This window comes from Natator depressus, chromosome 11, assembly GCF_965152275.1.
Source record: "Natator depressus isolate rNatDep1 chromosome 11, rNatDep2.hap1, whole genome shotgun sequence".
Taxonomy (NCBI): domain Eukaryota; kingdom Metazoa; phylum Chordata; order Testudines; family Cheloniidae; genus Natator; species Natator depressus.
Window position 1 is genome coordinate 46,595,590 of NC_134244.1, and position 14,984 is coordinate 46,610,573.

The 14,984-nt window shown below is 39.6% G+C and overlaps 1 protein-coding gene across 6 annotated transcripts in view; it reads left to right on the forward strand.

Annotated features, from left to right (window-relative positions):
- The window catches only part of ITPRID2 (ITPR interacting domain containing 2), a 55,577-nt gene that overhangs the window by 14,622 nt on the left and 25,971 nt on the right, over positions 1-14,984 (forward strand). For all 6 annotated transcript variants that reach the window (XM_074967714.1, XM_074967715.1, XM_074967713.1 and 3 more), the window contains 2 exons: positions 592-1,310; positions 8,104-8,176. In XM_074967714.1, coding sequence (XP_074823815.1) covers positions 592-1,310; positions 8,104-8,176 — 792 coding nt within the window. The remainder of the gene's footprint in view (positions 1-591; positions 1,311-8,103; positions 8,177-14,984) is intronic.

Below are 14,984 nucleotides of genomic sequence, written 5' to 3' on the forward strand. Positions count from 1 at the left end.
TATCATGAAGACAGCCTATATTTCTAGGTAACTCTTAATGTTCTTAAACTAGTATTTACATACTGTGTCGTACAAAGAATCAATACCTCTTTATACCACAAGACTCTAAATTGTAGGTATAGAGGCCAAGCTTATACATAAATAAAATATTATCTATACATTTTTTAAATGTTGACCTTAGAAATCAGCTTTGATATATGTGTGTATTACAATACATTCCTAACATGTTGCTGATATGCTCTTGAAATTCTATATAAGGACAGGTGATCTCACTTTTACAAAAGTCTCAGAACATAGACCTGAATAAAAATGGATGATCATAAAGATGAGGGTTCACAACATCCAAAGTGAATTTTGATGTTAATTTTACATAAGGGAGAGAGATGTTCTTTGGATAATGCAGATATTTGGGGTTCGGAAATCTGGCTTTACCTGTGCACTGTAAGGTTTGGTTGTTTTGTTTACTCATTCCAGAGAGAAGAATTAGTTGCAAGTCCCAAGACATTCTTAGCTAGGCTGTACAAATATTAGATACAATAGCATCAATTATTCTCTTAAACATTTAACTTCTGCTTTGTTCTTGTGCTTCAGGTCGTTTTCGTCAGATTGAAGTGCTTACTACTGTGGCCAATGCTTTTTCTTCCTTATATTCCCAAGTTTCTGGGACTCCTTTGCAGAAAATTGGCAGCATGAATTCAGTGTCTTCCAACAAAGAGACCTCCAACCCTGCTCCTTTAAATCGAAGCAATACTGCAAGTCGTTTAATGAAGACCCTATCAAAACTCAGTCTGTCTGTACCCCAGCAGGCAGGAGAAAGTAGCAGCTGCACAACTCCCCCAGCTGTTGAAAAAGGGAAAATGCCACCTGGCCAAGGGACTGAAGAAAATGATGTCAAAAATGAATCAAAATTACCCAAACACTTAAAAAAGAAAGATTCTCCATCTTTGGCTACAGTAAAAGAGGAGATATCTAGTAATCAGCCCAATATTATAGACATACTTAATGCCACAACTCTTTCTGCTGGAATTAGTGACAAACAAGGAACTCAGGATGATAATGTGCCTCATACAGATGAGCAAAAGCATGACTCACCAAGTCACCAGAATAGATTGTCTGAAGAATCTGGTATTGTGGACTCCTCCAATCTCAGTAGCGATGCTAATATATCTACAAATAATGAGCTTGAAAATAGCACTGAGCTGCAAAATCCATCTACATCAACCCCAGATAAGGAACCTTGTGCTCCCATAGCATCTCCATCCATAACTATTCTAAAGCTACCGCAGAAGGACTCCTTTGAGATGGAAGAGGTAGGTGGAAAGAAATTACCTTATTTTGAAGAGTTGATGTAGCCTTTCTCGTTCCCTACACTGACACAGGAAACATTGAGACATGACCGTCCTTAAACCAAACAAACCCAAAAAGCTGGTAAAAAGAAGGTTGTTCGACGTGCAGCTCCATGCCAGGAAAATACATTCTTTTAAACTGATTTTTGATTTTGCATGCAGTGTTTTGTGGGTGTTTTTAGTTAAGCTTCTAGTTTTTCCTCTATCATTTTAATTACTGTTTTCCTTTTAAAAAGGCTAACTTCTTTAACAAAATCTAATTTTCTTTCTTTTTAGTAACCACTTCCAATTGAGTAGTAGTATCAGTTTAAATCTGAACTGCAATAGATATTAAAAAAATGCCTAAAAATTGTTAGAGATTGTACCCTTCAACAGAATACATAGGTTAGAAAAATGGTCAGAAACAGCAGGGCAAAAACCTCAGCTGGTATAAGCTGACAACTCCATTGATGTCAGTGAAACTAAATTGATTTACAGCAGGCCTGGAGTGAGCCTAGTTCCTCCATTTATTTGCCTGCTGTGATTTGAGTTAGTGGTTCTGAGTTTGCTCTACAGCAGCAGATGACGTCCTTGGCTCTACTAGTAGTGTAAGCAACATAGCTCCCTGCTCTGCTGAGTGTTAGTGATGTCACTGGTTCTAGAAGAGTTAGGAACATTAGCTTATAGCTTAACAGACGATAAAACCTTTCACTTCCATGTTCGTGAAATGATCTTTTTTACATTTTGGAAAGTAAGAACTGCTCACAGTAATTAGGGGTTGCAGCATCCCATTAGGCCATCTAACTCAGTGGTTCTCAACCTTTTTTCATTTGCGGACCCCTAACCATTTTGAATAGAGCTGCAGACTCTTTTGGAAATTTTAGACATAATCTGTGGTCCCCCAGGGGTCTGCGCACCACAGGTTGAAAACCATTCTTCTGTGGTAACAACAACCTTTCGCGGACCCCTTAGTTGTCGTCTCAGGACCCCCAGAGGTCTGCAGACCATAGGCTGAGAGCCACTGATCTAACTCACTCTCCACCAGTGCAGGAATTTCCTCTCCAATATAGTCTACAGTAGTTTGTCAGGTGACCCTTTACGTGCCCTGGAATGATGGGGCCCACACCATTTTTCTCTGGAGGCTATTCTACTGGATCTCCCTGTTGGGAAGTGACTTTTTCTGATAATCAATTTAAATTGTCTTATTTTTCACTTCTTTGAATTCAGGTAGCTTGCAGTCCCTGGCAAAGCTTGCCACTTCTGCATTTCAAACAATTCCTTCCTGTCAGAAAGAACTAGATCCTGGATGGTTTATTCTCTGACTGGACTGTATGCTTTTTGGATGAAGTCCTTTAACTCGTAACTTACAGGCCCCCAAAGTTTCCACTTACAAATTCCTCAAGAAAAATATTGCTTGATTAGCAAATTTTCATTTAGTATGATCTAAAAATGATGCCGTATAATCAAGTATCCTGCCTCCAGCAATGGGCTAGTCCCTTTATTACCCCCATAAAAACTCTAGCCAACTATTTCAGTGATGGTTGTCCAGGAGGGATATTCTGTCTCAGTTCCCTGTAGGCGGTCTTTTAGACTCATGGGGTTTGCTTTGTAATCCAGTGAGTGCAGAAACTAATCATCTCAAACTGGACATAACAATACTGCACAGGGGAGGGATAGCTCAGTGGTTTAAGCATTGGCCTGCTAAACCCAGAGTTGTGAGTTCAATCCTTGAGGAGGCCATTTAGGGATCTGGGGGCAAATATTGGGGATTGGTCCTGCTTTGAGCAGGGGGTTGGACTAGATGACCTCCTGAGGTCCGTTCCAACCCTGATATTCTATGATTCATACTAGTAATTATAAGATGTGTCTAACGAGTTATGGATTAACAGATGTTTTGTGAGAGCTTTTAAATGGACACTGTCAAGTAGCTTAGTCTCCAAATTTGACCTATTTTAAATTGTCATATCCAGTGACTATGAAAATCCTTCAGAATTTAAATGTAATATATTTGTTGATGTGATTTTTTTTTTTAAAAAACAAACAAACAAACTCCCACCCTCTTGATTGAAAAACACAAACAGCAGATAACAAGGATTGTGTGTCGTCTTTTCAAGCAGAACTTAACAAATTCTATGTCTGCTGCTATGTTGGCACTGGAAAAGCGTGAAGCTTTTGTAACACAACCAAGGAAAACTTGGCTCTTGTTAGGTTTTGTTACACACACGATGATCAGATTGGATTTACAAATCTGAGATGATTTTTCTTTTCTTTTGCAATGCTGGGCCATTATAGGAGGGTAGGTTGAAATGATACAGAACTTGGTGTCTTCCACTGAATTTTCCTTTGAGTTGGACACTTGAAGGAAAACATGACCCAGAACTGAAAAAGGGACTGCTGAAACCTCTGCAACCCAAAACTGATGAGTTTGTGCAGCTCTAGTTGACATAGTTTGCAATGCTATCAGTGCATAAACACAGCTGTTTTAGCATGATGAAGTAAAACGTAGGATAGAGTTGTGGTGAGTTTTTGTTTATACAATAAGAGTATATACATTTCAACTGCTTTCTAATCCCCTGGAGGGATTCTTATTTTTTTTCAGCGAAACTGAACGTTATCTGGTCGTTTTAATTTTATTTTCCTGCATTTTAAAGAGGGTACAATGAACAATAAACAATATTAGAAGCGATGAAAATAACTCTTCACCCACTCTTTCCTAAGCTTTGCTTGGAACGTATTCCTACACATCAGAAAGATGACAAATATATTAAGGAAGCTCTTCCCATGCTTTCTAAGGCTCTCTCAGCTCCATTAGGAAGGCTGTTGCTGTAAAGCTTGCCAGTGTGGGAGTGAGTCAGAGCAGGATTTCCCTCAAGCAACCTCTGTTCGGTTAGCCAATTAGATTCACTAAGGTCTGTCTCCAGCTTCAATATTGGCTAAAGAGATGGGAAAGAGTAATGGGCTTGTGTTGCGAGGCAGCACACTTGGATTGCAAACACAACTCTGATCCAGTAGCTCAGCCAAGGTCAGGAGGTAGAAGGCATTTAAGATGAAAAGGAGATTGGCAGTTGAAAGGCAGAGAGCCTAGCCATCAGAAACAAAGAGAGGGGAAGAGAACCAAGGTGTCTTTCCTGGAAGACCAGTGCAATCCAAGGGCCTGTAAGACTGGCTGTTCTCAATTTTTTTTAAAAAGTAAACCGATTTAATTCAAATATTTATTTCCTGCTTTGTAACTTGTCTTAAACAAGTAGCTATATTTTGCAAAATACCAGGAACTGTGTTGAATCAGTCTTACTCTTTCTTTGAGGGGGTGGAATCGGGGCCATGATGCTAGATTTAGGCTTCTACTGTGCTAAGGGCACATGGAACAAAAAGTCCCTGCCACAAAGAATTTATTATCCGAGTACAGATTATACCTAATTGAAGTATAAAATGAGAGATAACAGGTGGATAAAACCAAGAGACGAGTAAGAGTGAGGTTGGTTATGATTAGTGCAGTAAACAGCAGCCAGCCACACCTTACATGCATTACAGCAGTGCCCCTCACTCAGACCTTTCTGGATGTTCCTTCCATGGAGGTTAGAATGTTCAAAAGGATTGCTGAGTTCTGCTTCAGTGAATCACTTCTCATTGCCAAAGCTGCCAAGAAAGATAATACAAATGACCAGTTTCTGATAATTAATAACTGGTGGCTGATTGTGAGCTACTTGAGCCTAATGAGTTTTGAAGAAATAGCTTTTCTTGTATCTCGTTCTCCTGGTCTTATAACTGGAATTTTACAAACTGCCTTTACAGCAGATTAAAACATCAGCTGTTGTGCCAGTTGTGTTGCATTCATTTTTTCCTGCAAGGCACTCTTTAAAACACTTCATATCTAAATGTTAATGATGGCATTGCTTTGGTTAAAGTAAATGGAGTTGCACTTGCTTACATTGGGGTTAAATTGGCCTAAAATGTTGCTGAGCAAAAATATTAAATGCACAGGACTTGAACCTGCGGTCCTCAGTCAAGAAGTCAATTTGTGAGCTGCATAAAGTGTTTTAGGTCCCGTGCTGCATTGCAGATGCTCAGCAGCCTTCAGAATCTTAAGCTCTTTGACAAAGGTAGAGCAAAGTGCTTTAGACTCTTTTTTTCCCCCCTAAACACATTATATCTTTGATATCATTTATCAGTTTCTGTTTTCTCATAAGTAAAGCTCAAATTGCTCCTGGTTGTTTAATTTGTATTCTATGTCATTTTAATAAGCAAAGAGCCAGTTTTTCACCTCATGTTTTGAAAAATCTCCATATTCCTTTTAAGAAGTCCTTTTGACACTGGAAGTTTCCATTTTAATAAATTGGAGTTTCATAAGACATGCTCTGATTTTTATAGAAAACAGAAACAAGGCAATTTTATCAGTTCTTAACATCTTAAGTTTCGGCATCAAACTGTGAAAGTTGAGAAGTGGGTAAACTCAGGTCAAGTGCGAACAAAGATCTCTTTATTTAAAAAGACACTTCAGTGGCTGACTTTTTTTCCCTTAATAAAATATAATATAAATATTTCAGTGTGGAATATCATGAGTTAAAGTAATCTGTGAAACCTGAAAGGAATCAAATGCTCTTTAAAAAAAAATTGTCTTGTCTTCTTGGCACTCTTATTTCTGTAATGGTTATTCCAACATGGTGCAACAGTGATAGCAGAGATTATAGCTTGAATACATTAAAATGTAACCATTTTAGTTACTGAAGAATATATAGTAGCTTCTGTGATCATATTTTTCATTCTAAGATTTATTTTTTTCCTTTTGACATTGCGGCTGGATATACTTTAGACAGCCATAAAGTCTCTTAGTGATGTGGTCATGGATTCCAGACAGCCAACTTAATTAACAAATAGGGGCAAGTTGTTGTTTGAGGAATTGATTATAACAGGAGAATGCAATCCCAGTTCCTCATTTTAGGACAACTAGAGGATTTGAAAATTCCTCCCAAGGATGAGTTCCTTTGGAATCAATGCTTTACTCTAACTAATCTTTGTGGAATAGTTTGCGTGATAATTTTAAACGTTATATCCATTTTCATATTATGCAGTTATAGCCTGAACTTCTTTTTCAGTAGCCTGTATTTTGCGAAGATGATTATTTTACCTCTTGAGACAGTCTACACAGTCAGGAGGAACAGATCTGATGCTATTCTTATTGTAGAGTTTAATCCCATTTGAAGTCAGTTGGAGCTGCTATCTTTTCCCCACTGAAGTCAAGAGCAGACCCGTAGGCTGCTGAGTACTTCCTGAATCTCCTGTAATTGAGAAAATGTATTTAGCATTTTGCTTTATTCTTGCAGCAAAGATCACATCAATGTAAATATATTTTTTTGCTTCTGACAAATACATTTAAAAAATGAGCAAAATACCAATTTTTGTGTGAAATATCGGTACTTTTTTTTTTTTTTTTTAGCTGAGTCTAGCTACAGATGCAGTTGGGAGTTTCTCTCCTTGTGAATTTTGAATTTAGTTAGACTACTACATTAGTGTGGGGTTTTATTTTTACAATCTAGCCTTGCATGCGAACTAATGGATCTTTTGTTACATACAAAAAAGAAAATGTATTAGGGTTTTCAAACAAAACAAAGGCCTTTCTGTTGAGATTTTAAACATATTCTTTTCATTGTTTGAATGGTCATCTGAGAACTGTTTACTTAACAATAAGTTTTACTGTTTTGCAAAAGGACTAAGCAGTAGGATTAATTTTCCATGGTATGTAATTTGAAGTTTCCCATTTGGAATCTTCATGGCTTACAACATGCTATCTTCCATTTTATGTACTGGGAAATGCAAGAAGCATTTCTCAGAATAATAATGTAGCTAAATATGGATGCAATCCTGACAGGAGCTGAGTTCTTCCTAAGAAGAACTCATTAAACTCATATTGCAGTGAAATACTCAGCATTTCAAGATGACACTATATGTAGTGTGTTTACTTCAAAATGGCCACTTGTTTCACTACACGAAGGGTATAGCTATACTACCCGCCAGATCGGTGGGCAGCGATTGATCCAGTGGGGGTCGATTTATCATGTCTAGTCTAGACGCGATAAATTGACCCCCGAGCTCTCTCCCATCGACTCCTGTACTCCACCGCTGCAAGAGGTGCAGGCAGAGTCGACGGGGGAGCGGCAGCAGTCGACTCACTGTAGCGAAGACACCGCGGTGAGTAGGTCTAAGTACGTCGACTTCAGCTACGTTATTGATGTAGCTGAAGTTGCGTAACTTAGATCGATTTCCCCCCCCCCCCCCCCAGTGTAGACCAGGCCTAAATGTATTTTATTCACACATCATGCTTCTTATTTATGCAAGAGGCTAAAAATAACTGCATTTCCCAAAGGGTATGAAATAATGTGAATGGAAAAAGCAATGTACCATGGTAAAGATAGAATTACATTACTAGTTTAGTCTTGTGTCAAAGAGTGATAGGATTCTCAATATTAACAGACTATTATGTCACAGGATGGTGACCTAGTGTTTATGGGAATTAATGTAAGGCGAGACAGAGGCATTATTTTGCAAAACTGGAGGCATTGTTCCAGAGATTGGTATTCTTTTACAGTTCTCTTACAATGCTAAATTTAAGAATTATTTTAATTTGCGAGATAAGATACATTAGAATAAGGGTTGCTACCTGTTGTTGCAGACCTGGTGGATTAAAAAAAGATTCCCTGAAACTGTATACGCTGTACACAATCTGAGGTGCAGGAACACGTTCCACCGGTATAACTAAATATACAAATCTCCTCTCCTCTAGATTCAAAGCACAGAGGGAGAAGCAGTACATGTTCCAACTTCTCACCAGCTATACTTGACCAATTCAAGAAGAGGTGAGTAGACTTCTAGTCCTCGGAGCCAGGGCAATCCTAAAAGTGTCTCTGAATCTTGAAGTGCTGACTCGGGTATTTAAAACTACTTAAGCTGTAATCCTCCAAAAAAAAAAAGGGGGCGGGGAGGCCTTCTTTTCAATTAAATTTAAAATCACAGAAGGTAATTGCAATGTGGCACCCTAAATTCAAGAGATGAGGCAGCCTTACAACCTCAATTAATGTTATGACTTTTGTACCATTGATGATGGCGCAGAGACACTGAAATGATGATTGAGTTTGTATGTTTTTTTCCCATCCAGATCTTGTAATATAAGATTCCCATTTAAACTAAAATTATATTGTTTTAAACCTAAATTGTATGGTATATCCAGTTTTTTACTATTTGCTATGCTACATCTGCCTTTTGACTACACCAAGGGTCAATATGTGTGCACTCGGTGGAAGTGCTAGTTCTTCAGATGGCAAACTCCCTGACCTGGATTATGTAGCACATTTGTTGCACGCTTTCATCTTGAATGACGTTATTTTATATTTTGGACAGGGAGAGGGGCAAGGCAGAGGTTTAAATTCATTTTTTCATTGTTATTGCTTCTAATTCAAAGCTGGCAAATGAAGTTTAGTCTCCAGCTGATGCACGTGTAACCAATGAAAGACTAGACCCTGATGTATTAAGTGAATGGTTCTTTTAGGGAATGTATACATGGACGCCTGATCCCAGCAAAAACTAAAGAGAGACAGAAATCTGTTTAAAGCAACAATTTAAGAGATTAACAAATTTAAGCTGTATAAAATGAGGTGGTCTTCTAACAAGAGCCGTAAAGGTGCATTCAGTATGTTGGAGGATACCTTGAAGTGAACTCTGAAGATTAAAAACTGCCTAATAAGGATGACTTCCTGTATAGGTACTGCAGTTTTTCTCAGAATACACGTACAGTTGCACTGACTACTAGTCCGCTGTTGTGAAAGGTAGGACAGGAGAAGAGAAAGTGACAGAAGTTCTGTCAGTAACCAACCTCTTTCACAGTATTCCATCTTGATTTCTTTTTCCTTAGGATTGTACACACGTATGGTATACTTGTCTATAGGTACAGTTGATATTTGACTACAGCCCCCAGGTAAAAAGCTCTGTGCAGTTTGTATGGCAGAGATCTGATTTTTTTGAAGGGGTTTCCTGTTTGTCAGGTCTTCACCAACATTGAAGGAAGTTCAAAGCCTTAGTAGGTGCACTTTTCCCACCAAAAACAGTCTATATAACAGGTATGTTATATAGACCTCCACCCACCTCAGGAAAAAAATGTGCCCAAAGCCCTGCATAAACTTGGTGTTCATGAAAGGTGCCAGACAGCCCCAGCAATGGAAAACTTCTGGATAGCCACAAAACTGGTATAATTGGCAACAGCAATACATGCTTTCCCATATTGCCCCTCCACTGTGCTTCAACTCAGTTCTGGGAACAGCTGCATAGAAGTGAGAGAATAGTTAATTTTCCATGCCTATGCACATTCTCAGCTGAATCTACCGAGAAGGGTGCTAATTGTGATGGGGACAGCTACTATGCTAGAAAGTAGTCTGAGCCTAAACATTTATTTCACATAGGACACAAAATAACTGCCAAACCTCAGCAGACTTTGTGTCATTATCATACTACAAGCCATCTACTTCCCTGTTTTGTTAAACATTTACCTTTATTTGATTGTTGGGTCAGTTCTGTTTGTCTTCTCTATTACAATGATAGCGAAACTGTCACTTTAAACATAAAAGTTGAGACTATTTCCAAACATTACTGTCTTAGTGTAAGAATCTTACAAGGCCATACCAATTTCAGTGAAGTTTCAAGAAGAGAAGCATTTTAAGTGACTAGTGATTTTTGGGTGCTCAAATTGAGACAAGGGGCCTGATTTCAGAGAGCAAGTGCTCAACAAATGCAGAGGCACCAAAAACTACTAGTTGCGTTGGAAAAAATCTTGGCCGCTGTCTCTGAACAAGAGTCCTAGGCCTGGTCTACACTGTGCGGGGGGAATCAATCTAAGTTACGCAACTTCAGCTACATGAATAATGTAGCTGAAATCAGTGTACTTAGACGTACTCACTGCGGTGTCTTCGCTGTGGTGAGTCGACTGCTGCAGCTCCCCCGTTGACTCTGCCTGCACCTCTTGCGGCGGTGGAGTATGAGAGTCGATGGGAGAGCGCTCAGGGGTCGATTTATCGCATCTAGTCTAGACGCGATAAATCAACCTCCGCTGGATTGATCGCTGCCCGCCGATCCGGCGGGTATTATAGACATACCCTTAGTCTTGCTAGGGATCCCTTAGCTCAGTTCAGCTCTGAGTGGAAACTCTAGTTCTTTGTTACAACGTATTTGCTGTTAAGTATTTTAACATACACTAACCTGTTTCAGTTGCATGGTTTTATTGTACATAAGCACCCAAACAGAGATACATTTTTCACATGTAATCTTCACAGATGCAGGCTTGTGTCTTTATTTTTGGAAGGCTGTTTCTCTATCCATACCAGGGTGGTGCTGTTCAGAACAGAATATTATGAATTTATGAGATATAAAAGGAGAAAATACTTATAATGACATTGTACTTCCAAAAGGAGGACTGTGGCTGCTTTCTCTGACTTTTTTATTGTAGTTTCCAAGGCATTTTTAAGAGGGTCTGCAGTAAAATGTACAGTATTTAAACTAAAAATGGGTGGTTCTTTTCCTTTCCATTGAAATAGGCTGGCGATTATTAAAACATGCCTAAACGATGCTGAATTCTACAGCAGCCAGTGTCATCCATTAGCACACAATTTCATTTTTAAATTAATGTTTTTTATTATAAATGGCAAGCTTATTTTTTAAAGTGGCTTGCAAATTATTAAGAACATGAGAACGGCCATACTGGGTCAGAGCTAGGGTCCATCTAGCCCAGTATCCTGTCTTCTGACAGTGGCCAATGCCAGGTGCCCCAGAGGGAATGAACAGAATAGGTAATCATCAAATGATCCATTCCTTGTTGCCCATTCCCAGCTTCTGGCAAACAGAGGCTAGGGACACCATCCCTGCCCATCCTGGCTCATAGCCATTAATGGACCTATCCTCCATGAATTTATCTAGTTCTTTTTTGAACCCTGTTATAGTCTTGGCCTTCACATCATCTTCTGGCAAGGAGTTCCACAGATTGACTGTGCACTGTGTGAAAAAAATACTTCCTTTTGTTTGTTTTAAACCTGCTGCCTATTAATTTCATTTGGTGACCCCTAGTTCTTGTGTTATGAGAAGGAGTAAATAACACTTCTTTATTTACTTTCTCCACACCAGTCATGATTTTATAGACCTCTATCATATCCCCCCCAGTCGTCCCTTTTTCAAGCTGAAAAGTCTTATTAATCTCTCCTCGTATGACAGCCATTCCATACCCCTAATAATTTTTGTTGCCCTTTTCTGAACCTTTTGCAATTCCAGTATATCTTTTTTGAGCTGTGGCGACCACATCTGCATGCAGAATTCAAGATGTGGGCGTACCGTGGATTTATATAGAGGCAATATATTTATTTTCTGTCCTATTATCTATCCCCTTCTTAATGATTCCCAACATTGTGTTCGCTTTTTTGACTGCCGCTGCACATTGCGTGGATGTTTTCAGAGAACTATCCACAATGACTCCAAGATCTCTTTCTTGAGTGGTAACAGCTAATTTAGACCCCATCATTTTATATGTATATTTGGGATTATGTTTTCCAACGTGCATTACTTTGTATTTATCAACATTGAATTTCATCTGCCATTTTGTTGCCCAGTCACCCAGTTTTGAGAGATCCCTTTGTAGCTCTTCACAGTCTGCCTGGGACTTAACTATCTTGAGTGCTGTTGTGTTGTTTTGCTGTTAGTGTCTTGGTTTGTCTCAGGTCAAACACTGCATGGAGAACGCTAAGTATCTCTTAACGTGGTAAGGCCAGCCTAATGTACTTTTTAGGTCATGTCTTGTAAATGGTACTGAACTAGTTTATCCAGTATGCTCAGAGTTGGCATTTGTTATTACATAACTCAAATGTAGCTATGTTTTGCTTGTGGGGTTTTTGTAGGGAGACTGTAGTGAAATGGAGTGAAATGAAGAGCTTCAGTTGCTTTGTGCTGTAAACATAAAGTTCTGCTAAATGTCCAATATAAAAAACTTTTGCAAAGTTAGCTGGAAGGAAGCTTTTGTTAGCTGGAAAACAAAATTCTTCATTTAATGATGACTTGCATTTATGCAACAGTGACTTCTTTCCGGCACCTTCTGAATAGAGCTTCACAAATACAGGCTGTACATCTGAGATGTAAGAGACATAGTGCTATGTTTCCAGGGTCTAGTGATTTTTGAATACCGAGCTTGTGATTCCTTAGGAGTACCTGACTTTCAGAAGTTGAGCAGCCAGCTGCCAAAAATCAGACCCCTTCAAGATGTTTCAAGTTTGGCAGGCAAAATCACGAGTAACTCTTGAAAATGAAGGCCATAGTAATGGGCTAGTAGTACACATTAATGGCAATACCACTGTTAATTCCATTTGATATTTACTGCTCCAGGTAGGGCAGGTGGGAGTGTACACACACGTACATATCTACAGAAAGAGAGGCCTGAAATTAGCCAGCTATTTGGGGGAGTTCATGCTCATGCCCTCCACATGCTGTGACACCCCTTCACTTTCCTTGAGGGAAGACTTGTCACGGCTTATGGTAGCGGTGTCCCCTGCTGTCACTGTTTAGTGCATATTTGGCTGCAGACAGTGATCTGAGCTCCTCTCCCAGGCAGAGTCAGCAGAGTACCAAATGGGAAAAAGGAAGCACTGAGGTGAGAGTACTCTTAGGTCCCCATAAGTAGGCACCTCCCACCCAAATCTGAAATATTGATATAAAAGCTTATTGCATTTGGGTTTAGTAGTATCCATGATGCAAAGCATTGCAACAAGTAACCCAAATATTGCTAGATGTTAATAAACAGATTCAATGCACTACTTCTTCTTTTCTCTGCCAGATGCACAAACTCGGGCAGATGATAGCAGAAATACTATTCTGATGTTTAGGTAAGTTGCCTTTAGTTGACTGGACTGTTGGCATGATGAGAATCCTAGCTGGTTGAGAGGCAAGTAGGGTAAAGTAGAGCATAGTTAGTTATTCCACTATTTGTTAATTACCGTGCTGTGCACCCATCAAATGCAGACATGCTTATAAATCAGGGACTCCTATATTCTCTTTTCTTCAGAGTTTTGTCGGCCTAAATGTTTTTGAATGCATAAATTGCACTGGCATATTTTGAATATTTTAATGGTTTAAATGATTTTGTTTTTTAGTATCACACCAGCCATGCAGCGCAGGGAGGGTGCATTCATTCCTTTCCTAGTTTAGTTGGAAAGTGTGTTAAGTGTTCCACTTTATCTGTTCATCTTGGCTGGCTCCTGCTCTTCCCAGTTTCCCTTTCATAATCTCCTTATGGCCTCTTGCAGTCTGTTGGGGAAGAGGTCTTTGTCAAACTTTCTGAAGAGATGATGCCTTTGCTACAATGCAAACAGAGGAGATGGAATGGGCTTGACTGACTTCCTCTGGCTGGTACAAATTACACCAATCTAAGCATGTGGGAGGCCACTGAATCCAGAGGGCATTAACCTTGGTGGAGGGCAGGTGAAGTGTCATGCTCCCTTGTGTTCTGTGATGGAAGGTAGCTTTACATTAAGCTTTATGACAGAGGCAGTGCACATTTTCGACATCCAGGCATGCCCTTCATGAGCCAGCACTGCCCTTTTTTTGGGACTGAGTTGGACACCTGCAGTCCTGATTGTGGAACATGGGTTGCAGGCACCTTGTGTGATTGTCCCTCTTCCAGGAAAACTCTCTGTTGCCTGGGGTCTGTGCCATTTTATCCATGATCTGTCTAGCTCAGTGGGTCCTTTGCACCTTTTTCTAACCTGTATGAGCCAAATATGAGCTCCAAAATGGTGGAAAGGGAGGAGAGTTTCTGAATCTGTATCAGAAACCCATATGCAGTTGTGAGGAAGGTACCGTTGTACATCTGCATAGCCCAGCATAGTAGCTGATAATATTTCTATTATGGACCAGAGCCAAAATCATGTAACTCGAATACCAACAGCACTCTTTCTTAATATCTTTACTGCGTACACAGTATGGCAGATGGGTGTTTTTGTACATAAAGGGAATAGAGATAAGGTGTGTTTTTTTGGTGTAAGGAAAAGTAGAGTAATACTGATTCATCCTTGGATAAAAGTTATCCTGTTTATTAAAAATGCCTTGCCTGATTAACCTCAAAATGTCCCCCCACAATTAAACACATTTGTGAAATTGTCAACACAGGTGAAATGTGGAAAAGAGGTGTGTTCCCCCCCCCCGCCCCCAAAGTAGTAGTAGCTGAGGGATGTTGAAGCAGATGCAAAAATGTGATGTAACAGAAAGTGATTTAAAGTACACCGGACCCTCGCTAGAACCCGGGATTTGGGATCTATGCGCGGTAAGCAGAATTAGGCTTTGAGGGTCATAAAGATTTATTGTCATGAGAGGCGATACAACTTCCTGAAACAAGAAACCAGTACACATATTGGGGAATGTCTTTATCTGAAATATTAGGAATCTATGCACTATAGCTCTGAAGTTCATAAGCAGCTTTATAAGAACATAAGAATGGCCATACTGGGTTAGACCAGTGGTCCATCTAGCTCAGTATCCTGTTTTCCGACAGTGGCCAGTGCCAGGTGCTTCAGAGGGAATGAACAGAACAGGTAATCATCAAGTGATCCATCCCCTGTCAACCATTCCCAACTTCAGGCAAAGGGA